Consider the following 25934-nt stretch of genomic DNA (forward strand, 5'->3'; position numbering starts at 1 on the left):
GGGCCTGCAGCATGGCTTTCCAAGGGGATGAAGGAGATGAGAAATCTGGTACCCTCTCCTCTACTATAGAGATAGCATTCATGTTCCCTTCCTGATGAGGAGGCAAGGGGTTAGTGATGACGTTCTGCTTGGCCGTGTTGTCAAAATGTACTAACTTGTTGTTGATGAGATCCTAGATTCGGTGTCTCAAATTTGTACACTCTTCTAGGGTATGTCCCTCGGCTCTAAAATGGTGTTCACATTTCTTGGATGGATCAAAACCAGGTAGAGGGGGACCATATCTAGGTCTCACGAATATTGGAGTCACTAGCTTCTTCTCTAATAGATAAGCATAAAGCTCTACCATAGGCATCAGTAACGGAGTAAATTTTTGTGGTTTCACCTTAGGATATCGGGTTGGATCGGGCCTTCCCCTCTGATTGAATGCTTGGTAAGGTGCTTGAGTTGGCAAAACTTGTTGCTATAAGGCTGGGCATTCGGGGTTGTATAAGCAGAAATAACACCCCTCGGTCCTTCGGGAGTTTTGTCAATCACATGAACATCGACTTCCTTCCCTTTGCATTCGGTTGCCTTTTTCACTTGTTGTTCTATCATAGAATTCAAACAGGGGTAAACAAACATATGAAGCACATGAAAAGGCAAACAAACATGTTATCAAACAAAAAGGGGGGGTGTCCTAGGAGGACAAATGTAGGTTTGGATTGAGTGTCCATAGCTCCATTGGATTGGAGTATGGACGACACAAAGACTCATGCATGAACATGTAGGCAAGCATGCAAAGATGCATAAAAGCAAAGAAAGCCAAATGGGTGGCACAAAGCAAGCAAGGCAAGCATATCAATATCGCATAGAGCGGAGAAAGACGTATATCAAGCACAACACCACAGAGGTGTATCTTTCAAGTGGTTACATCCAAACAAAGCCTAGGGGGGATGGATGCGGCCACACAAGCACAAGCCCACGGAGGGCACAAAGCATGGCAAAGCCTAGGACTAGAGGGGCTAACATGTAGATAAAGCATAGAAATAAACAAGCAAACATAGACATGTATAGAGGAAATGATCCAAACCCTTTGATATAGGTCTATGTGTATGGATGTAGGCCTAGACCACAAGATCTAGATCTACACCCTACTGGAAGAGCCAAAAAGAAAAAGAGAGACATATCAAGGGATAAAAAGGGCTAAAGTAGCACATGGCATAGCTTCCAACACAGATTTAAGCTCACAAGCATGGCATGGAGCACATAAACAGATAGATCTAACAAAGGGACATAGATCTAAGCAAAAACATAGCAAAGAACACATAGGCATGTAAATCTAAGCATAAACATGGCAAGGAACGCATAGGCATGTAGATCTAAGCATAAACATGGCAAGGAGCCTAAAATCATGTGGATCTAAGCACAAATATGACAAGGAGCCTAAAATCATGTGGATCTAAATACAAACATTAAAAGTAGAGATAGTGGGCTAGGCCAACAACATCAAAGCAATAAATCATAGCATAAACAAGGAAACATGCTATAAAAACTATAAACATATGCTAGGAAGCAAGAACATGCTAGGAAAAGCAATAAAAGCATTTTATTAAGCAAGATAAAGCTAAGAAAAAGCTATAAAAGAAAAGGGTGTGGATTGTAGCTAAAAAGCTACATCCACACCCTTAAACCTCAAATTCAAGGTATGGAACCAAGGAGAGAAAGATTGGGCGTAAGAACACTACCTTGAAGATTGTAGAGAAAAGATGAGAATCTAAGTTGTTTGAAGGTGTTTTGATATGTTTTGATGTGTTTGGAAGAGAAATTAGAGAGAGAGAATCTGCCCAAAATTGCCTAGAAAATCTTTTTTTTTTTTTTTTTGGGGCAAAATAAGGGGTCTATGGGTATTTATAGTGAAAAAGTGACCCTTCAGTTGCTGGCGCACCTTGTAGGGCCGCCGGCCACCTTGTTGATGTCAGCAATTCTGGCCTTTTCCCGGGTTAAACTTTGGACACGTATTTAAAGGCCTTCCCGGACTCGGATTGAGCTGATCTTGGTGTCTCTAGAAAGCTCTAGATGTTTAGTTTTGAGAACACTAGGGAAATTGAAAATCCAATGGTCGGGTTAAAATTTATGGCCTTTAGTAGCATGCTGATGCACTTTTCACAGTTTTCTAGATATCTCAACCGTTTTAACTTTGATTTCGATCCATGAATAGTCGTTGGAAAGAGAATTTGATAATATTCGTAATAGCACTAGTCCTAACCTTTTTTGATGATCAAATCAAAATTAGGGTTTCTAGTGCCCCCGAGAGTCAACCTTTAACCTTTTCTGACGATCAAATCAAAATTAGGGTTTCTAATGCCCTCGAGAGTCAACCTCGAGTCAAACTTGGTCAAAGTTGACAAAAATCACCAAGTAGCTCGGGTTTGATGTAGAAAAATGAAAAATATCATTTTGGGATGATTTTAACCCGATTTGACTTTCAGTCAACCTAGGGTTGACTAGGGGCATTTTGGTCAATTTGGCCTGAAATGGCATTTCAAGTGCTTTGATGTGCAAATGGGTTGTGCTACTTCAATCTGGATGTTTTTGTGACCCCATAAAGAAAATATAATATTTTTAGAATTTTCGGGGTTCGGCACGCAAATCGAAGGCAGACAAACGATGTTTACACCAAAGGAATGAGGGGGATGAGAAATCTAGTATCCTCTCTTCCACCATAGAGATAGCATTCACATTCCCTTCTAGATGAGAAGGCATGGGATTGGTGATGACATTTGGCCCGGTCATGTTGTCAAACTATATCAGCTTGTTATTGATGAGATCTCGAATTCGATATCTCAATTGCACACACTCTTCTAGGGTATGCCCTTCGGCCCTGAAGTCATGCTCACATTTCTTAGATGAATCAAAAATGGGTGGGGGAGGATTGTCTCTAGGTTTCACAAACAGTGGAGTCACTAGCTTCTTCTTCAACAGATAGGCATAGAGTTCTACCATAGGCATGGGTAACGGAGAGAATTTCCATGGTTCCCCCTTGGGATACCGGGGTTGATCGAGCTTTCCTTTCTAATAAAATGCTAGGTGAGGTGCCTGGGCTGGCTGAACTTGTTGTTGATAGGGCCAAGCAATCGGGTTGTATATGTAGAAGTGACACCCCTTAGTCCTTCTAGTGTTTTGTCAATCATGTGACATTGACTTCCTTTCCTTTATGGGCGGTTGCCTTTTTCAGTTGCTGTTCTATCATATAATTCAAGGCATCAAGATCGAATATTTTCTTGCTCCTAATACTCTCATCAACACGCTCCCCTATAGGAATCAAGATTGTGAAGTGAGTGACTTAGGCACTGATCACCTTCTCATAGTATGGAGGCTTAAGGTTATCGATGAACCACTTGGTCATTGCATCTTCCATTATAGGAGGAAGCACTTGCGCGGCAATTCACACCACCTTTGGACATACTCGTGGAAAGATTCCTCACTTTTTTTTCTCTCATCTTAAGAACTGTGAGGCCGGGAGCTATCTTAATATTGAACCGGTAATACTCCAAAAATACATTGGCCATCTCTCTCCAGTTGGAGGTCTTTTCTAACCTCACATACCATGTGGCTATAGGGCTGGTCAAGTTATCGGGGAAAATCTGGCAAAGCAAAGGATGATTGTCTCCATAGGGTGCCATCTTCCTACAGAACATGCGCAAATGGGCGCAGGAATTCTCTAGTGCTGTCATACTTGACAAACTCAGGTGACTTGAACTTAGGTGGCATAATGACCTGAGAGAAATAGGTCAAGCTATCCAAATCGACACTTCCATGAGCATCGGAGCCTTCTATGATACGAATTTTCTCAGTCAGGGTCTCCACTTGACTTTTGACCTAACCATAGCCAGACTCTGTGGTCTTATCCTTAGGAGGTTTCAATTCAGGGTCACCCCCTTGTGGGATGAATGGCAGTGTGGTTTGGCCTTGATTTGGTTCTGGCGGTAGCCAGGCCTCATTTTCAAACTGAGGCGTAGAAACCTCCAGAGTGGAACCAAACGGATCAAAGGAGGCCTTTTCGGCTACTCCTGTCCACCCATTGACCTAGAAGTGCCTACAAATTAGCACCCAATAACTGTTTAAGGTATACGCATCCAACATTCACCTTCAATGCAGAGTCTAGGTTCGACCCAATATAAGGGGTGATGTCATACATTTTGAAATGAACAGGGAAAGACTTTCCAAGCGTAACATATATATGAATAGATAAAGGTGTAGTAGAAATTAAATCTACTACCCTAGGTTTGCACATGTGAAGGAAAGTTGTTAAGCATGCTTAGGAAAGTAGGAAAGCTTCACACTTATGAAAATACCTCAAAGCCAATTTTTGGAAAACCATTTGAAAAAACATTTTTTGAAAATTCTTTTTTAGTTTTGAAAATAGTTTACTAAGGATATAGTAAAAGCATTTTTCAAAAAGAAAGCCCCGGAGGCTAATGCCAATTTCAACGTTTTTGAAAGCCAATGTCCAAAGATTAGGATTTTATCAAAAGCTCTAAAGGCTAAACTCTCTAAATGTCCCCAGTGGAGTTGCCAGTCTGTTGATGCCTTGCGGTGGTTTGACCACCCATCGCAGCGATGCTCAACGTGTGACCGCGAGAGCTACATGCTCGGGGGCTTAGGTTCTGTGGAGGAGGGTTATACCTCTGGTGTGTGATTGGAAAATGAGTCAATTTTAATTGGGTTACCAAAGGTAAGTGAAGTCATCACCAATCATTGGGTTTTTTCTAAGGTATGATTGGTCACTTGACTCTATTTGATTTTATTACCAATCCTAGGCTAAGAAACAGGTCGTTTTTCCTAATCTAATCTAATACGGACGAATAAAAAATCTTGATTCTTAAGTTCGAAAGTCTGGTTACGTGTGAGGAAGGTGTTCGGCACCCCACAACACCTATCCATAGATAGTCCTTTGTTTTGGTAAAATCTTAATTTAAGGACATTGACAATTAAAAATCAAGCTATTGGCATTAGCTTTCGAGGCTTTAATCGAATTGGACTTTGAGATTTGGTTTCGAAAAGGGTATGGTCTTGATCGATGCTTCCCTAGTGTAAGGCAAAGCGTTGCCAAATTTTCACCATGAAACTAAGGCGAAATGCTGTTGGATTTTCATCGTGGAAATTTGGCACTAATTCCAAACACATTAGGGAAGCATCGATCAAGACCACACAATTTCCAAAACCAAACCTTAAAGCCCAATTCGATTAAAGTCCCGAAAGCTAATGCAAATAGCGTGATTTTTAATTGCCAATGTCCTTAAATTAAGATTTTACCAAAATAAAGGACTGTCTATGAACATGCATTGTGGGGTGGCTACCACCTTCCCCACACGTAACTAGACTTCCAAACTCAAAAATCAAGATTTTTTATTCATTCATATTAGATTAGGAAAAACGACCTTTTTCTTAGCCTAGTATTGGTAATGAAATCAAATAGAATTAGGTGACCAATCACAGCTTAGAAAAAAGCCAATAATTAGTGGTGACTTCACTTAGCTTTGGTAACCCAATTAAAATTGACTCATTTTCCATTCACACATTAAAGGTATAACCCTCCTCCATAGCACCCGAGCTCCTAAGCCTGCAGCTCTCGAGGGCATGCGTTGAGCATCGCCGCGATGGGTGGCCAAACTGGCCCGAGGCATCGACACCCGTCCTAGCCTTCTTTGGACAAGGACCATGTTCTGGATGAGGCACGTATCCAACCTCCACCTGTTCAACTTTCTTCTTCCGCTTATCAATGATTGCATCTTCAGCATTAATGAAACTTTGTGCTAAGTTTAGTAGTTCCGCCATCATTTAAGGCTCTCAATCAAACATTTAGTGAATGAACAAATCTGAAGTAACTCCATTTTGGAAGGCCGTTAGGAGAACGTTGTTGTCTACCTCTCCCACTAGTAAAGCTTCCTCGTTGAAATGGTTGATAAAAGACCGTAGGCTTTTGTTCTCCGCCTGCTTTATCTGCAACAAGTTGAACAATGGACACTTGTGTCTTTGGCTTCCAATGAAGTTATTGATGAGCAACTTGCTTAACTCTTGGAATGAGGGTATATTATTTGGAGGTAGCTTATTGAACCATATTCTACCTAAGCCTTTCAATGTTGTGGGAAAAACTCTGCACATGATCTTGTCTAGAATCCCTTGTAGATACATAGTTGTCTTGAACGTAGCAATGTGATCATAGGGATCCCATGACTCATCATATGAGTTTAGTTGAGGCATCCTGAAATTATGAGGTAGGGGATGAAATGTGATTGACGCAATGAAGGGGGAATCAATTTTGTGGATGGTCATCTATGTCTGTTCTTCCTATCATGGAGTCCCTCATCTCCTTCATGGCTATCTTCATCAGGTCCACTTCTCTCTCTAAGTTTGGTACCCTTTGGGTTATTTTTCCCCTCGGTTGATCTTCTCCTTCGATGCTGCTTTCTACCCTCCTATCCTTTGGCCTCGTCTTGATTCTTCCTAGTTTGCATGTTAATGGTAGCGATGCTTTTTCTTGTGGACTTTTTTGGCTAAGTCTTGGTTTCGTTGTGTTAGTTCTACAACTGCAACCAGCATGGACTGCAACTGCTATTGTATGGAAGCTGGTGGAGGATCATGGGTGTGATTAGGATGGGTAGAGGTGTCTCCGGTTTCTGGATTTTCTAGATTGGTGGCCATCAACCTACTCTAGACCATACAACCTTTTGTCTTAGGGAGCAAAATGACTATCACGATTTATTCCCATAGATAGCATCAACTAATGAGGTATGATATCTGTAGCCTATATGCTCCAAAAATGATGGTGGATCAACAACTTGAAAAGAGAAAGAAAGACTATCAGAGTGGACCGATGTGGTGTTGGCCAAGGATCCTCCAATGGCTAAATTAGTATCTCTCTCAAGGACTCAAGTTTTAGAAGTAGAAGGATAGTTATGCATACCTTTGCTTCGTGAGGTTTGGTCCCTTTTATAGAAAGTTTGGAGTTTATCTACTTGTTAAGTGCCACTACCATTGAAAGAGATGTGTGGACTTAGTGGAGAGAGTGGAGCGAATTTTGAGGAATTCACCCCATGTCTCTAAATAGTTGATCAAGGTGTAACTGTCTCTGGTTTGTAGGAATCACCTTAGAATTTACTAAGTGTTTGTCTATCGTCTATGAGCTCTTGTATTTAGATGACCTATTTTCTTCTCAGATGAACTCGTCTCTTCCTTCTGGAACTTCCACTTTGTTCTCTCTCTTGACAATGATTTTCCAACCTCTTCCCTTCTTTGGACAAACCTTATTCTTTTGGATGAGTCTTACGGATGATAGTTCACTTTTAGTTACATCAAAAAGTATCCTATCGAACATGAAGATTCATTTTTAATATATATTTTATCAAAATTGTAAACCCAAAGGCTCCAAACATAAAAATGCCAAAACTCAAATCTCAATTTTATATTATTACTGTAAGTCTATGGATTATGTTCCCGCCAAAATAATAATTGTTAATGACTTAATTCTTTAAAAAACAAATGCTAAAATTATTACAACTTTGACTAGAAAAAACTCACAATATGATATAAAAATGATTTTAAATAGTTACATTTCAACAAGATAATAAATAAGAGTTTGAATGACTCTTTAAGTACTGTTAGGGGTATTATAAATTGTTTTACTACATTAGCATACAAACTAATCTATCACCAATCACAAAGAGGTAATTTAAATATTCATTTATGAGGTTCTTTTGGATGACTCTTATGGATGATAGTTCACTTTTAGTTACATCAAAAAGTATCCTATCAAACATGAAGATTCATTTTTAATATATATTTTATTAAAATTGTAAACCCAAAGGCCCTAAACATAAAAATGCCAAACCTCAAATCTCAATTTTATATTATTGCTGTAAGTCTATGGATTATGTTCCCACCAAAATAATAATTGTTAATGACTTAATTCTTAAAAAAAAAATGCTAAAATTATTACAACTTTGACTAAAAAAACTCACAATATGATATAAAAATGATTTTAAATAGTTACATTTCAACAAGATAATAAATAAAGTTTGAATTACTCTTTAAGTACTGTTAGGGGTATTATAAATTGTTTTACTACATCAGCATACAAACTAATCTATCACCAGTCATAAAGGGGTAATTTAAATATTCATTTATGAGGTGGTTAAAGCCTAATCAAAATTATTATCATATCAATTTGTAAATTTTAGGATAAATTGCAAATTACACCCCTGAAGTTTGAGGTTGATTGGATTTTACACCCCCAAGTTTCAAAAACTTGATTTTACACCCTGAAGTTTGGTTCTGTTAGCATTTCACCCCCTGAAGTTTGGTTTTGTTAGCATTTCACTCCCCACAGTTAGTTTCTACTGTTAAGTGACACATCATCATGCTGATGTGTTTTATTTTTGCCAAATTAGTCCCAAAACTACATCGTTTCAATGATAACCAAGTGAAGAGCTAACACAATCAAAACTACGAAGTTTCAAGCCTAAACCTTGTTTGTTTGTTTGTTTGGTTTTTTTTTTTTTTTTTTTGTTTTTTGTGAGAAAGTTTCAAGCCTAAACTTTTTTTTTTTTGGAGAGAAAATTTCAGGCCTAAACCTAAAACACATTACTCTTAAACAATAGTGTTTAAATCAAAAAACAGAAACCCTAACCCCACGATTTGTCTGCAGACTATCGGCTGTGTGAACCCAGGCAAATCTTGTGGTGTACAATGCAACAATGGTTACTCTAATACTAATACGAATTGGCAACCCACCAACTTCTTTGACATTCTAATTGACTCCTTTTAGAATTCCCTTGTTGTCTCTTCCGTTGGTGCCTTCCACAACGCCTAACATGTATCATCATATACTAGCCATAAACTGGTACAATAATCATCTTTAATTCCTATGTTATTATAATGACTTTCAACCTTAATTTTCGTTTCATTAATATATGTTGTTAGAAACCAAACACTTTTTAACTGGTTCTTTCCTTACTCTTGTTGTGTTCACAATAATTTCTTGGGTTTAAAATTGATTTGACTAATTTGTAAAATTTTGAATTTTTTTTTTGGTAACCATAAAATTGGATTTAGGTTCTTTCGGGCATGGTTGAAAGAGGAAGGGGGACAATTCTCTTCATGGGCTATTCAGCTTTTGTTAATGGCATTCCCAGTTTCTTTGTCCAAGACTAAGTTGGTTAGATAGATTATGGGGTTATGGTTTTATTTTTTATTTTATATTTTAGAGTTTGTCATGAACACTATTGTTTAAGCAATAGTAATATGTTTTACGTTTAGGCCTGAAACTACGTAGTTTTGATTGTGCTAGCTTGGTCATCACTGAAATGATGTAGTTTTGGGGCTAATTTGGCAAAAAGAAAACACACTAGCATGATGATGTGTCACTTAACAGCAGAAACTAACTGTGGGGGGTGAATTACTAACGAAACCAAACTTCAGGGTGTAAAATCAAGTTTATGAAACCTTGAGGTGTAAAATTCAATGGTGTAATTTGCAATTTACCCTAAGTTTTATGTAGTAAAACTTGTAGTATTTTTTTTTAAATACTTTTAATGGCACATTAGTTTTTAAGACCTATGCAATAAAATTTGTAATATCCTTAATATCACTCCTAAAAAAATTTTGTTGGGGTATTCTAAAGATTAAATCACACTTGACTGGAGTTAAGGGGTAATGACACCAAGATTATTGTTGTTATTTCCAAAAAATATAAGTTAAATATTTATGTATTTTTGTTACAAATTTTTTAAAGGTAAACATAATATACTCGTACCATACATATATTGTTCTTTTTCCGTTTTCGTATTTTTATGTTGAGCTTTTGAAACATACTTTTTTTTTTTTATAATGCTGAATTATACCTGCCTGTATACTTACCATATTAAACACATACCATATTTTACTAACTATGCTGCCATGATAGAAGCCCAATGCTAAAACCTAAAAGTTGTGGCAAACATAATAATTGAGTTAAGTGGGTAACCCTTCGAATTGTGTAGTTTAATTAAATTTTGAATTTCATGGCAGCGAACCATAATTTCATTGCAGACAGAATTTGCTAGATTATGGACACTTGCAAAGGATTTTGAAGCATACAAACAATCATATTAATAAATGAGTGTAAAATTATATAAAAAAAAGGGTTAGCATTTAGCTGAAGTTGGTTAATTATTGTGACTAAAATGTGTGTTAATGAGGGGTGTAGTCATTGCAAATATGTGTTAATTAGGACCATCGCAAATAAGTTAAGATAGAACATGTGTGAAAGTTGGTATTTGAAGGTCGAAAATGCATGCATTATTGATTAGAAAATCCCATAGAGTAGTAGTAAGATAGATTAAACTTAGGCTTCGTTTGAGAATTTATAAGGGAATGGAATGGGATGATCATAAAGGAATGGAAATGAATGAAATGTACTTAAGCAAGAAAAATGAATGGAAATGAATGAAATTAAATAACCTTGATTAGATGTTTTAAAATAAAGAAATAGAAAGAATGAAAATGAATGGAATGTAAGTAATCTTGTTTGGGAGTAACATAGAGGGAATATAATAAAATCATTTTATGACAATATTACTATTAAATCCTTATTTTAAAATAAATGGTTGAATATATAGGGGTATTTTGGGAGTTTTAGTAAAAAATCCATTAAATCTAATTTCATTCCCTCACATTCCTCCAAATTTCAGGGGGAATGAAAATTTGAGGTTTTAAGGGAATAGAGATGAATGAGTATTTTCTCTTACTCATTCCATTCCCATTTCCACTTAAACTCCCAAACTAGCAAATGGATTTTCCATTCCCTCTATTAAAACTCTCAAATGAAGAGAAGAATATTATAAAATTATTCTTTTCATTCCTTTCCATTCCATTCTCTCCTCCCAAACAAGAGCTTAGGATGATGTTCAAATGGCGGTTACGCTCCAAATCCCCCATGACTAATGAGTAATGAATGAATGATAGATGATTTTATTAATTAAAAGTTGAGATAGATTTTATAAAAGAATATTTATTTATTGGACAATATTTGTTTTTTTTTTTTTTTTGAGAGAGACTTTTAACTTATGACGTTCGCTTCTGATGATAATTCTTTATCATCAAACCAAAACACCAGCTAGTTTTTAGTGATGATAGCTCTTTATCATCAAACCAAAACACCAACCAGTTTTTAGTGTAGGTGGGAATTGAATCTCAAATCTCTTATTCAACCATTAGAGACTTTATTAATTGAGCTGTCTGGAAGCCTTAGATAGTATCGGTTAATTTAGATGAGATGCAAAAATATTGTGACAAGTAGTAACATGTGATGTGAGGCGCGTTGAGGAACGCATGGAATAACCATGTGATTGTGATTGTGATTGTGATTGTGATTGTGGCCATGGCCGTGACTAAAAAAAATAAAATTACACAAGTTATAAGCTGTAAGTTGTAGCAATAGGGGAGGGGTTTTAAAGAAAGCAAGAGATCAGTCATATTCCTCCTTTTCCCATATGTATGATGATGATTGTATGTCAATGTGAGTGATTGAGTAACAGACTCACAAATCACAATGCTGGCCTGCCTGTGTCGGTGCTGGTGTCGGTAGTCGGAACCAGCCAAACTCTCTGCTCCTTTTTGTTTATTGTTTTTTTTTTTTTGTTTTTTAATATTTTGTCACTATTATACTAACACGCTCATTCCTTTTGACTTTTTTTTTTGACTCTATTTTTTAAATCATCATCAATATAATTGGGTTGTAAAAAAAATTAAGTCTAGTTGAAGTCTTCATTGGTAGAGAAATGAAGCTTATCGTGTACTACTATTACTAGATTCCAATTTCAAATCATTTCCTTCTTATTTGCCAATTTCTTTTCTCTTCAGTTTCAAAAAAAAAAAAAGAAAAAAAAGAAAAAAGAAAAAAGAAAATTTCTTCTCTCTTTTTTTTATTAAAAAAAAAAATTTCATAGAGTCCCAATTCCTAGTTTTGAATTTTCCGATCTCTTCCAAAAAAAAGCACCCATTCAACTTTTCATCTGTATAATAAACAATATATATTACGTATCGATCTGGGAATTCGGGGAGGGTCAATTGTGACATAGTAATTAGATTAGATCGTTGTTGTGTGGGTTTTGGGTGGGCCGAAGAAGAAGAAGAAGAAGGAAATGTCTCCGTCTGCAAATGGACGGAGGAGAAGTAGCGGAAGCGGAGGAGGAGGAGGAGGAGGAGAAGGTGTGAATTATAGTTATAAATATATAGAGCACCAAGTGTCCAAGTTCGATACCCTCGCCGGTGTCGCCATTAAATACGGTGTCGAGGTATTTCTCTTTCTTTCTAAAACTAGAATAAGCACCTCATTTTCCTTTCTTTGTTTTTATGTAAAATTGAGTCAAATAAACTGACACTAGGCAAATAATTTTGTTGATTGAGATCGTCTTTCGTGTCTATCATGTATGGAACAAGACATAATTTATTTAAGATTGCATGATGAATGGCACAATTAACTAATCTTCTTTGTGTTACTACTTACACCCACAAAAGCTTACTCCAAATGCCGTTCACTCCATCTGGCATGGCATGGGTAAACTATGTATGTATAAATTACCAAATCTTAGTTAGTTAAATTCCTAGTGTTCCGTTTCCCTCACATTTTCAATCTTTAGCTTTTCATGACTGCAACAACAAACTAACTTATATGCTCATATGGATTACCTAATTTTTCACTCTATACAAACGTAAATCAAGTCTCAACTAGTCGCATTCTTACTATTACCAACTCTCTCTCTCTCTCTCTCTCTCTCTCTCTCTTAATATATTTTATAATTTCATAGTTGGGGAGGAGGGGACTTTCTGCTTGGATATCTCCATTAGAAACACTAGAAGGTGCTAGTTTAGCTTCCAAAAAACAAAAAAACGCTAAAATGGCACTTCCTTCTCCCTTTATAATAGGATGGATTCAAGGCCCAAGAGTGTGTATGTAACTTACTACTCAAAAAAATATGTGTTGTTAATTATTTGGTATGAATAATTAGTCATCTGAAACCAATGGACATCATTTAATTTTAGTTGTCTTTTTAAACTAAATTAGCACTCTAAAATGGGAGCATTGAGTACTAAGTACTACCTTTTATGCATTTAAAACACCTTCATAGTATAATTGTATGAATGGGCTATCAAGTTTACCTAGGACATGTCATCTCACATGAATTATTGCCCTTGAGCTGATTATGAGATATTGGCCTTTCTTTCTTCTAATGGATCTCTATTTTTAATGAGTTAGGTAGCTGACATTAAAAGGATGAATGGCTTGGCAACAGATCTTCAAATGTTTGCTTTGAAAACATTACAAATACCATTACCAGGAAGACATCCACCATCTCCCAATTTGTCTCCCAATTTGTCTAATGGGTCTGCTTCTCAAGGGTATGATATACTTCATCTCTACAAATAACTATTTTTACTTATAGTCAAGCTTATTATCATCCCATTGCTAGCCTTTAGTCTGCAAGGAGTTACTTATAAAAATAAATAAAAGAAAAATGGTTTTTTTATTTTTTATTTATTATTTATTTTTTTATTTTTTATTTTATTTTATTTTTTTTCTAGGATATGCTCTAGCATGTCTTGTGTCCACTAGTATACAATGCCATGATGACTTCTTCTTCCTCTCACTTTATTATGCATTCATCAATTTACTTGCCCTTGAGTTTATGACACTTCATTCTTGATTCTTGTAGCATCCATATTTCCAACAATTTGCTTTCTTATTGCATATATATGTTTAAGACATTACAAAAAATTAATATTTTTGTCTTCTTTGTGTTATCCAATGCATAGACAACACTATAGAGTGCCTTATTATAACCGTTTTTTTCATTGTTGGAGGCAATGAATTGTTCTTCTTATAATTGTGCATTTGCTTACAAAGCCAAGTGCACAATAGTTGGATATGTTCATTTTAGTATTATACATTGCTATGCTCCATACCTACACTTTTGGAGAGAGCCTGACACTGGTGTTGGTGTACAAAGGCTAAATATCTACCCTTGGTCTTATCTATAAAAAAAAAAAAACTCTTGCTTCTTAGTGATTGTGATGGGATCTCAAAACTGATGTACAATGGATGCTAAATTATTTTAGTATTTGTCCCTTTTTGACTGTGTAAGACTCAGATCATAGAGATCATGAGTTCATGATATACTTAAATTAATGAGATATAGTATGGAAGTTTACGTGGCCTGGTCTTTTTTTTTTTTAAATGGTTAGAAATCTCCTAAGCTACTACCCGAATCCCTCCCCTGCCCCTCAACCCCTAGGAAGTACCTAGAGAGGTGCCATTAGACCAATTGGGTCATTGGCTATTCTTTTTACAATGCTAATAGCGAGTATAGGACTTACATTACCCAAGAAAAGTCAATGCATGGAGAGCATATGGCATAATAAATCCCCACGACACACCACACCCAGGGTTGTGACATACTAACTGCAAGGAGTTCAAACATAGCAGACCCCAAACTTATCAACAACAAAAAAAATGAATGAGATTTTTTTTTTTAACATAAAAGGTGTTGTTGAGATAAAGAGGCGTGTGGCCCATGTACACAGGAAGTATTACAATAAGAAATTAAATCTAATAAATTTATAATTGAAAATAATTCTTACGCTGTCATCCATTCGGTCAAGGATCTGAAAAACAGCAATTTCAGCTTTAAAATGGTCCTTTCACATTGCTCAAGATATGATTGAGTTTAAGACTTGTTCTTATATCTTTTGATTGATGAACTCCTTCATGTTTGAGGATTATTCCTTGAACCCCTTATGACATATTCCCCTGGGAAAAACTACAAGCAGTTCAAGTACTAGAAGCTTGCACCTGAACATATATATTTTTTGATTTGGGAAAATGTTACATTATTCTGGCTAAAATTTAAAAATAAAATAAAATTGTGCAATTAGTTAAATAATGACATCTGGATAACATTAATAATGACATGAACTCTACCATAAGATGAACATATTTACAAATCCTAAGTAGAGTTTGAAACAACGATCTGATATTTTTTTACGCTTACATTTGTGTCTTTGATCTTGTGAGATTGCAATCTGTATTTCTTGAACTAGCCTTTATGTTTCTGTAGATGTACTCTTTGTTATGGTTTGGTAAGCAATTAGCAGCCAATTAAAAAAAACCCAATTACAATTGATTTCGTTTACAGGAAAATATAATATATGCTTCAAAAGTGGACATTTAACTTAATGATGTATTTTTGGTTCATGACTTGCCAATCAATAATATGTTTTCTTGTTTTTGATTGACTAGAACCATACTTGGTCTTGTGTTCATCTAAACTTAGAAATGTTCCCTTCCGGGAACACATGTTCCCAAATTTTGTTGAGACAAAATTGAGGAATCAAATTTTATGCACCATCTGGAATGTTATGTATGCTGACCTTTTATTGACTGATGGTGGTTCTTTGATTGCGCACATAAAGCCAGTGTAGTGAAAAGTGAGCAGCGAAACTAAGCTGTCACTGTAACTGTTTAGAAAATTTAGGTCTCATATCTTATTCACTTCTAAAATAATGTGGGAGTTGACTAGGTAGTACACTTGAATGCTCAACTAATTCCAGTGAAGTGAAAGCTGACCTAGGTGCTCAGTGCTCACCCAAACTCTCAAGCAAAGGATAGGCACCAAAACCTCTTGACAGGAAGTCTGTTAGAAACTCAAGAGGTAGTATGAAATCCATTGGGGTGGGCTCAGATCAGTATCCATGAATTTAAAAATCCTATCTTGGAATGTGTAGGGTTTAAATAATTTTCATAGGAAGGATGCTGTCAAAAATATTCTTAAGGAGTGGCATGGTGATGTTGTTTGTTTACAGGAAACCAAATTGGATTGTACAAACTCTACCATTGTGAAAAATCTATGGGGCAGCCCTTTTGTAGATTGGGCAGTTTTGGATGTAATTCACACTGCTAGGGGTATTTTGTTGGCATGGGACAGGAGGGAGGAAGTTGATTATTTTGTGGGTAGATTTTCTGTTTCTATTTTGTTGAAGGCGTAGACGGTTTTGAATGGGTTTGTTCATGGGTGTACTGTCCGTTTGATGACAGTGCTAGGAATGCAACGTGGGTGGAACTTGATTCTGTGAGATTGCGGTGGATCTTGGCTTGGTGTTTGATTGGTGATTTCAACATCATCAGATATCCGGTAGAGAGACTTGATTGTAACTCTTTTAGCTCAGCCATGTTTAAATTCTCTGGCTTTATTGAGAAAAATAATCTGGTTGACCTGCCTTTGGAGGGGGGCGACTACACTTGGTTTCATGATTCTGATAATCCTTCCATGCCCAGAATTGATAGGGCTCTGAATTTAGTTGACTGGGAGGATCATTTTTTGGATGTGACCTAGAAGACTCTTCCTTGGGTGGTGTTGGATCATTGTCCTATTTTAGTGGAGGTAGGAGGTATGTTGAGGGGGAAGATAAATTTGAGAATATGTGGCTGAAAGTGGAGGGTTTTGTGGATTTTAGCTTGTAAATTGAAGGCTTTGAAAGGTGACTTGAATCATTGGAATAAGCATGTGTTTGGGGATGTGGCTTTTAGGAAAAAAAATTCTTTTTATTGAGTTTTTGGGTCTTGAAATTAGAGAAGAGCTGCAAGTCTTGTCTCTAGATGATAGATTTGGAAGAACAGTAATCAAAGCTGATATCGTGCATTTAGCTTCTTTGGAGGAGATTTCTTGGAGGAAAAAATTCAAGGTCTTGTTCATTAAAGAGGGGGATAATAATACTCGGTTTTTTCATAGGTAGGCTAACTTGCACAATTGAACCAATCGCATTAGGGGAGTGGAGGTTGAGGGAGTGCTTTATGAGTATGATAGGGAGGTTCAAGATCAGGTGGTGGAATTTTATAAGAATTTATAACAAGAGCTTGAATCTTAGAGGCCTACCGTTGATGGCCTAGAGTTTACTTGCTTAGATGAAACTGAGAGGCTATCTTTAGAGAGGGAGTTCAATAAGGTGGAGATTCTTGTTGTTTTAAAGGAGGCTGAGGGTGATAAGGCACTTGGGCCGGATGGCTTTACTATGGGTTTTTTCCAATAGTGTTAAGTGTGTGTTAGAAGAGGATGTTATGGCTTTTTTGGATGGATTTTCATAGAACTTGCATCTTTGAAAAATCCCTTCATGCCACTTTTTTGTGTCTAATTTCTAAAAAGACCAATGCTATTGACATTAAGGACTTTTGTCCTATTAACCTTGTGGGTAGTTTTTATAAGCTGTTATCAAAAGTGTTGGTACATAGGCTCCGTTGTGTTTTGGATAAACTCATTTTTAATTCTCAAAATTCCTTTGTTGGAGGGAGACAGATTCTTGATCCCATTCTCATTGTAAATGAATGTTTGGATAGTAGAATGAAGAGTGGAATTCTTGGTGTGATTGTTAAGCTTGATATTGAGAAGGCTTATGATCATGTGAATTGGGATGCTTTGTTTTATCTCATGGAGAGGATGGGTTTTGGAGAGAAGTGGGGGAGGTGGATGAAGTTTTGTATTTCTACTGTCCGTTTTTCAATTCTTGTTAATGGCTCTCCAATGGGTTTTTTTTGGTAGTTCTTGAGGCCTTCGCCAAAGGGACTCTTTGTCTCCTCTTCTTTTCCTGTTGGTGATGGAAGTTTTGAGTAGGCTGTTGAAAAGAACGGAAGAGGGAGGCTTTCTTAGGGGTTTTCAAGCAGATTCCCATTCACAAGGAGGTATGCATATTTCTCATCTTCTTTTTGTTGATGACGCTATCTTATTTTGTGATGCAACCAAGGAACAACTTTTAGGTATTCGTATGGTGATGATTTTCTTTAAGGCAATCATAGGCTTGAAAGTCAATATTGGTAAGAGTGAGATTGCTCCAATGGGGGAGTTAGGGAGTTTGAATGCTTTGGCTAGTGTCTTAGGTTGCAATATTGTTAGGTTGCTCATAGTTTACTTGGGTATGCCTTTTGGGGCTCATTTTAATGATTCATCAATTTGGAATCCTATTACAGAGAGACTTTCTTTGGAGTGGTATTGATGCTCCTAAGGTTCCTTTGGTGGAATGGCATAAGGTTTGTATGCCATTGCAAAAGGGTGGTTTAGGGATTCGACGGCTGAGAAGATTTAATTCTGCTTTGTTAGGCAAATGGTTGTGGAGATATGGAACGGAGAGAGATGCCCTTTGGAGGAAGGTCATTGAGGCTAAATATGGGGATGAAGGGGGTGGTTGGTGTACCAAACCGGTGTTAGGGACCTATGGTGTTAGTGTGTGGAAATCCATTAGAAGTGGTTGGCTGGACTTTTCTAAATTTCTTCTGTTTGATGTGGGTGATGGTATGAAGATAAAGTTTTGGGAGGATGTATGGTGTAGGGATTGTTCCCTTAAGGAAGCATTCCCAGAATTGTATAGTATTAGTCGGGCAAGGGAGTTTTTGTGTCAAAGGTGATGTGTTTCTCCAATGGGAGGCTTCATTGGGACATTTGGTTTCGTCGTCCACCACAAGATTGGGAGTCAGAATCATTTGATCGCTTTTGGGTTGTGCTTTATTCCACGAATGTGTGGGATGTTGGTGATGACAAACTTTTTTGGAAGCCGGCAATGAGGAGAGGTTTTGAGGTTCGAGGCTTCTATCACTCTTTTTCTCCTTCTTCTATCATTGATTTTCCTTGGAAAATGGTGTGGCAATCCAAGGTTCCTCCTAAAGTAGCGGTCTATTCTTGGATTGCTGCCTTAGGTAAGATCTTTTTTTTTTTTTTTTTTTTGATAAGTAATAAAAAATTTCATTGATAAAAAAGAGAGACACCCAAGTACACAGGGGGTATACAGGGGTGAACAAATCAAGAACGAACATTACAAAAATCAAGAAAATCCAAAATAGAAGAAAAAGGATGATTCCTCCACACAGACAACCAGTCCAATAAAGTTCTGAAAAATAGAAGCTTGATGTCAGGCAAGGAATGCTTGCTGTCTTCGAAACACCAAAGATTAACTACGGATAATCTTTGGAAGAGGCATATTGCAGTGTTAGAGTGGTGCTTTATGTGTAAAAGGTGTGGGCAATCGGTGGATCATCTGCTTTTTCATTGTCCTATAGCATATGACTTGTGGTCTATGGTTTTTTGTTTGTTTGGTATACATTGGGTCATGCTGTATAAAGTTAGTGAGGTATTAGCGTCTTGGCAGGGGAAGTTTGGTAGACATAGAAATAGGTTTATGGAGGTTTGTGCCGCATTGTTTGTTTTGGTGCTTATGGTGGGAGCAGAATGCGAGATGCTTTGAGAATTCTGAACGGTCTATTCTTACATTAAGTTTTTCTTTTTCCGTTCTCTCCTTGAGTGGAGTTTAGTTTTGCCTTCCTATTCTTGTCTTTCTCTCCCCAATCTTATAGATCATTGTAATATGGGTTTTTGATTTGTGCTTCTGTAGTACGCTTCCTGTGTACTTGGTTGGTTTTTTCTTAATAAAATCTCTTTCGTTACTTATCCAAAAGAAAAAAAAAAAAAAAAGCTATTTAGTTGGAAACGTTTACATTTGTCCAAAGGAGGAAGATTAACTTTACTGAAAAGTACCATTTCAAGCCTTCCCACCTATTTCTTTTCCTTGTTTACTATCCCTCAAGCTGTGGCAGATAGATTAGAAAGGATCCAGAGAAATTTCCTATGTGGTGGGTTTGAGGAAGCTTTCAAATATCCACTTGTTGCTTGGAATAAGGTGTGTTGGCCAGTTGAGTCAGGTGGTTTGGGGATATGGAGGATTGGTTTGTTTAATCAAGCCCTGCTCGGAAAATGGTTATGGTGGTTCGGAAGTGAAACCAATCATTTATGGCATCAGGCTATAGCTACCAAGTATGGAGAGACTAGTGGAGGTTGGTGCACTAGAGTTGGTTGAGGTTCTCAGGGGTATGGAATGTGGATGAATATTATGAAAGGTGCAGAGAGTTTCTTTGGACATGCGTTGTATGTGGTAGGAGAGGGTCTTCGTATTCGATTCTGGTATGATCTTTGATGTGGGTATAGGGGTATGAAATGTGGAAGAATATTAGGAAAGGTGCAGAGAGTTTCTTTGGACATGTGTTGTATGTGGTGAGAGAGGGTCTTCATATTCGATTTTGGTATGATCTTTGGTGTGGGTACATTCCCTTAAAGGATCTTTACCCTGATCTTTTCTCTCGTGCTATGGGTAAAGAAGCCTGGATTTTAGAGTTGCTTGCTATTGTATCGAGTCATTAGACGGTGGTAGTAGAAGTTGGAATATTCAATTCCACCATGATCCTGATGATTGGGAGGTGGAGAGAGTGTATGCTTTTTACAAGCATATTTATTCTAAAATTCCAAGGGGTGGGGGGGTTGATAGATTGTTTTGGAAGTTAACCCCAAATGGTGTTTTTGATGTGCGCTTTTTCTATAATTCCTTATCTAACCCTCCTACCATTCCTTTCCCTTGGAAGTGTATTTGGAGTGTTAAGGTACTTAGAAGAGTGTCTTTCTATGGACAGCAGCTCGGGATAGTATTCTCATTATTGATAACCTTGTAAAAAGGAACCTGCCTCTGGTTAATTGGTGCTGCTTATGCTGTTGCGATGGAGAAACAATGGATCATCTTTTGCTTCATTGTAAGTTTGCACATGCCTTATGGAGTGAAGTTTTTCTAATGTTTGGAATGCAGTGGGTGATGCCAAGGATGGTTGTTTCTCTTCTTTTGCATGGGAGAATTATTTGGGGATACACTCTTCTTCGGTTTGGAATATGGTGTCAACCTATAATATGTGGCTAATTTGGAGGGAACAAAATACCCTTACTTTTGAGGATGTTGAGATATCTGTTGATCTTTTGAAGTCTTTGCCAGTTGGGACTTTGTTTGTGTGGTCTTGTATTTGGGATTTTACGCAATGTATTTCTGTATTTGATTTCCTTCAATCTATCTATGTTTCCCTTTGATTTGTTTTTATTTGTTTCATGTATAGTTTGTTCATCATCGTGAACAAGATGTACTTTTTTTAATGAAAATATCTATTTCCTATCATAAAAAAAGAACCTAATGCATATCTCTATCATTTCTACAGTTACTTAGCTTGACTACAAATTTAGTGTTCTGTGCTTATCACCTCTTTAGACCGGGCTTCAAGAGAAATTTCAAGATATTTTTCTTTTGTGCCCATTAAAGTTCCTAGAGGTTAAATAGCTATATGCCCCTCAAGAAAATAAAGCCTCATTGTTCAAATAACACTAGACATGGTGTTCTGAGTCTTAGATATGCTTCCCATTCTTTTAGTACACTACTTTAGGTTCATAATGCTGGTTTCTTTACAACTGGTTACCTCTGTGGACATCACCTGCACTATTGTAGTAAGATTTCCTTTGCTTGGATTTTTGAAAAACTATTGCCAAAATCAACATCCGTTTCCCTGCCTGGCGAGTTACTGTTGGCATTATAGTTTTCTCTGTTCTTGCCCAATCAAGGTTCCCTGATCTATGAATAAGCCTGAACGCCATGGCCTCTCTCTCTCTCTCTCTCTCTCTCATGCACACGGGTGGCTGCAATGTCAGACCAGTAAGAATTGTCAGACTCCGATTTAGGCTAGCTAGTGAATTTTCTGGCCACTTTGTTGTTGCTTCAAAACATAGTACCATGATTAGTTAACTTTTGACTCTTCATATATGTACACACTTTATCCTTATATTCAAAACTTTAATTTCATTCTCTCATACAAGCGTTAGTTTTCACATATAATTGAGACATGGATTTATCATCCACAGCGTGTGAAACTTTGAGCAACCTTTATAACTTTTTTCTTCCCTTGAAAGCATTCCAACCATCATAAATTTTAGGCCAAGATATACTTTAGTCCTTACACATTTGGGTGCATTTCAATTTCGCACCTCTATATTTTTGTGTCACTTTAGTCCTTATTTTTATTTGATTTCAATATTATTCTTACTGTTAAAATTTTTACCTAAATTTCTCAAAGAAAAGCTCTCAAGGCTTACTTTATTCAGTTAACAAAAACTTGTTACAAATGAGAACCCATATTGCTACTTATACAATCTATTTGCACTAACAGTCACAGGGTTGGCTCAAATCAAGACTAAATCTGATTGGTCAATAATGCTAAACCAATCAGCTAACACATTGACTAAGAACAAGTGGATCCAATTGGCTGCTGTTACAATAACAGCCTGTTGCCCACTGTTTGAGTACAAGTCCTTTAAGTGGAACTAACTGTCTAAGCAGAGACTAGCAACCTTCCAAGCTCTCTCCAGTTACCTCCAAATGGCTCAGAAATGGCCTGGAATATTAGTTAACATCCTTAACTCAATCCTAGTTGGCTGCTGGAGGTGTTGAACCCCAATAGTAGAGGTCGCTTCAATGTTCTGGCTGACTGCTACTGAAGCTTGGCTGCTGCATTGGGCCATTAGTAGTTGGCTGCTGCTACTGCCTTGTGTCAAGGCTACAGGTATGAGCAGCCATTTAGATGCTCCTGCATCTCTCTCTCTCTCTCTCTCTCTCTCTCTCTCTCTCTCTCTCTAATGGCAGATCAATACACAACACTGTTCCCGACCCATCAAACCATCAGTCACCATTTTGCAAATGATCTCCATGAAAGAAGAAAATGAGAAAGAACAAAAGAGAGGGTGAGAGCTCAAGCCTCCATAAATTGTTGTCTTCATAAGAAATTTTTTAAATTCATCACCCTACATGCAAGGAAACAATCATACCCACAAATTCACATCCCAATCGAACCTAAGCTCTGTATACAATGTCAATTACAACCACCGACCAAATCCACCCTGACACAAAACTACCCAAACCACAATACAGAGTAACCCCACTGCCAAACAATCACATACATAACAGCAACCCCACCACCACATGGCCACTCTTAGACTCACACCGCCAACTTGATTAACACCCAAGCTTCCTCAATTTCCAAAACCAACCCATTGAATTAATCTAAAGTAACCTGAACTGCGCATCTCAAATCCTTGAATTGTTGTCGTGCCCTCAAAAATCCTGATGCAGAATGCATTTGAGGAAAGCAAGAAAATAAGAAACTAGAGGGGAAATCCTAGGTTCACCACCTAAGGGTGCTTGGAATCACCACCAAGAGAAACAATTCTAATCAGAAAACTCGTATTCAAAATGCAATACCCAAAATGTTTATGGAACCTCCTAAGAGGCTCCAGGGAGTACAATCTGGCATAATTAAATCATAAATTTCTCAATCACAATAAAAGCACATATTCAAAATTTGAAAATGTCAACTGATAAGATGAGAAAATATCTAAAACAATAAAGTCTGAAATAAGGGATGTAAAATGGTGATCCAATATGGCAACTATGAAAAATCCCTGCTCTAGTGTCCACACCAAATCCCTTCATGGCGTCACTCACCAAATACACGAGATCCATTCATCGTAGACCTGTAACACCTCAGCCAAACAAAGCCTCCCAAATCAACTCCAAAGCCACCACATGAACCCACACCAACCAACCTGAGGTCCTCCATCCCCAGCCAGGCACACTTCGGTGTTTGGTTGAGTCACGGCCTTCACCTCTCTTGATAGTGGCGAGGTTGACATCACCATGCCATTTTAAGTCCAGGCTGGTCTTCGAGGCCCACTCCATCAGAGAGAGAGAGAGAGAGGTTAAAAGAAAAAATAGAGAGAAAGGAAAGAAACGAAACGAAAAAAGAAAAAAGTTTTGAAAGGTTGTGTCACCAACTTAGCTAACATGGTGCCATGTCATCAAGCAAAACTATCCATGTATGCAAAATTAATGTGTAAATTTCTTTTTGCCACAAACAACTTTCTTCCAAATTTTAACGGAAAGGATAATATTGAAATAAAATAGAAAAAAGGACTAAGGTGACGCAAAAAATTGTACAGGAATGATATTGAAAGTTGCCCAAATATACAGGGACAGAAGATATATCTTAGCCAAAATTTTACTGTTATTTTATGTGATATATCATTGGTTTTAGCATGTCCTTCTGACTTTATTGACTATCAACTCTATTGCTTTACATGTCCTGTAACATAAGCATAAAAATCAAATTTTCCCAAAAATAGCCTGGCTCTTTTTTGTTGAATTTGAAGTTCTGTATAAAAATTCAAATATATCTGGGTTTCTTCCTATTCTGCAATATGTCGAAAACTTCCAATGTGTATATTTTGGAGTAACACAGTTTGAAGTTGATATCTAGACTAGATTTGCAACCAAAAATAATTATGATAATGAACTTCTACTGCAGAGGAAACAGCACTGAAAAAACATCCTCGCGTCTAGGCCAATCTAATATATTGGGATCGTTCCAGTTGCCAAGATCAAAAACACCCCAACAGGTGTCTCCAGCCATGAGCACTTTACAGAAGTTTTATGGTCTGCAATCTCCAAATCTCAAGGATACAGCTGAGGGCACAGAGATGTCAGTTTACAAAACTGGGAGTTCAGATTACTTTGATGATGAACTGCTGCTTAAAACCTCACCAATTTCTGGTCCACCTTCAAACCACCATCAGAACTCCAGAAATTCAGTTAATGGTTTCTTGCCTGAGAATGGTCAAGTGGTTGGGCATTGGAATCTTGCTGAACCTGGAGATGGGGAGGGTGAGAAATCTGATGAAAAGCCTGTCCGAAGGCGTCCAAAGCCTGAGGTTGATTCTGGGGCTGGAACACCTGAAAGATTGTTGAAAGGAGAAAACAGTGGTGGAAGCAGTGGTTTCTCAGCTTCAACAGGTAAAGGTCTAGCAATGAGGCCAAAATCAGCAAGCCGAACGACACTATTCTCTGATTCAGAGTCAGGATGGTTGAATTCTATTCCAGTGGGATTGGGAGATTCCATAATAGCTGATGGGCTATCTACAGTTCGTAAATCATCAAGCACATCAAGCCTGAAAGACCAGGAAACTAATAACTCAACATCTGCTTGGCCAACGTCAAAGTGGAGTTTAAAATCAGACTTGCAATCTCTCTCAACAGCAGCCATCACCCGACCAATCTTTGATGGTTTACCCAAGCCAATAAGTGGCCGATGGAACAAAGCTGCCCTTGATTAGTATCATTTATTTTGCACATTCATGGAACCAATTTGTTTCCTCTTTACTACAATCTAATGTGCTGAAAATTCTCAGCCAGGCATTACAATATACAATCACATCACGTTGCTGCAAAGTGTATTGGAAAAGGGGAAAAAAACTTGAGAAGGAGAGGGAAGATAATACACTATTTAGATATCAATGCGACTATTGGTGATGAAACATTCGTTTATGAGAGTGACTTTTTTCTAGTCGAAGCAGCAACAGCTATAGAAAAAGTGTGATAAAAAAGGTAAACAACTTGTATTCTTTTTTCCCTTTAATTTTTAATCCCATACATGGACTGGGAATATAAGTGTAGATTATTGATCTCATTTTTTACATAATTGAGTCTAGTAACCTAGTCAATTTATGTTGCTTCCCTATCAAAAGTGCGCTTCATCACAATTGTATCATTGCATACTTATTGGCTATTTCATAAGGAATATATATTGATTTTTATTCAAGACGCGATTTTTCTAACGTATTCCCTTTATTGTGATATTAGGTTGATTAGAAGCAATGAGTTTAACCAATTATTTCATTTCAGAAATGTTAAAATGGGACCAGTCAATGCCTTAGATATCCTTGGCTATCAGACGATGTCCTCATGGTAGTGAATTGCAGACCAAATCATTTGCCTAAAAGTATTTAAAGATAATTTGTCTATGCCATGCACTCTTAACTATTCCATATCTAATATATATATAACACGCCATGCTCTCTTAACTATTACATATATAATTACTCTTAACTATTACATATATAATTACTTATTAGTAAAGTAGAAGCCTATACTAAGGGTGTGTTTGGATACTGTTTATTTTGTTGAAAACT

General features: G+C 37.2%; 1 protein-coding gene across 1 annotated transcript; it reads left to right on the forward strand.

Moving 5' to 3' along the window:
• The first annotated feature begins 11888 nt into the window (after positions 1–11888).
• LOC126701524 (uncharacterized) lies at positions 11889–25564 on the forward strand. Its single transcript, XM_050399666.1, has 3 exons — positions 11889–12314; positions 13277–13419; positions 24275–25564. Exons 1-3 carry the CDS (start codon positions 12162–12164, stop codon positions 25077–25079), a joined length of 1101 nt encoding a protein of 366 aa, XP_050255623.1. The 5' UTR covers positions 11889–12161; the 3' UTR covers positions 25080–25564.
• The last annotated feature ends 370 nt before the right edge of the window (positions 25565–25934 follow it).

Source organism: Quercus robur, chromosome 10 (assembly GCF_932294415.1).
Source record: "Quercus robur chromosome 10, dhQueRobu3.1, whole genome shotgun sequence".
Lineage (NCBI taxonomy): Eukaryota > Viridiplantae > Streptophyta > Magnoliopsida > Fagales > Fagaceae > Quercus > Quercus robur.

Excerpts from the sequence above, each read along its gene's own strand:
- LOC126701524 (XM_050399666.1), top strand. The coding sequence starts at position 12,162 with ATGTCTCCGTCTGCAAATGGACGGAGGAGAAGTAGCGGAAGCGGAGGA. Across the intron at positions 12,315-13,276 it reads CCATTAAATACGGTGTCGAG|GTAGCTGACATTAAAAGGAT; the intron begins GTATTTCTCTTT and ends TTAATGAGTTAG. Across the intron at positions 13,420-24,274 it reads AATGGGTCTGCTTCTCAAGG|AGGAAACAGCACTGAAAAAA; the intron begins GTATGATATACT and ends CTTCTACTGCAG.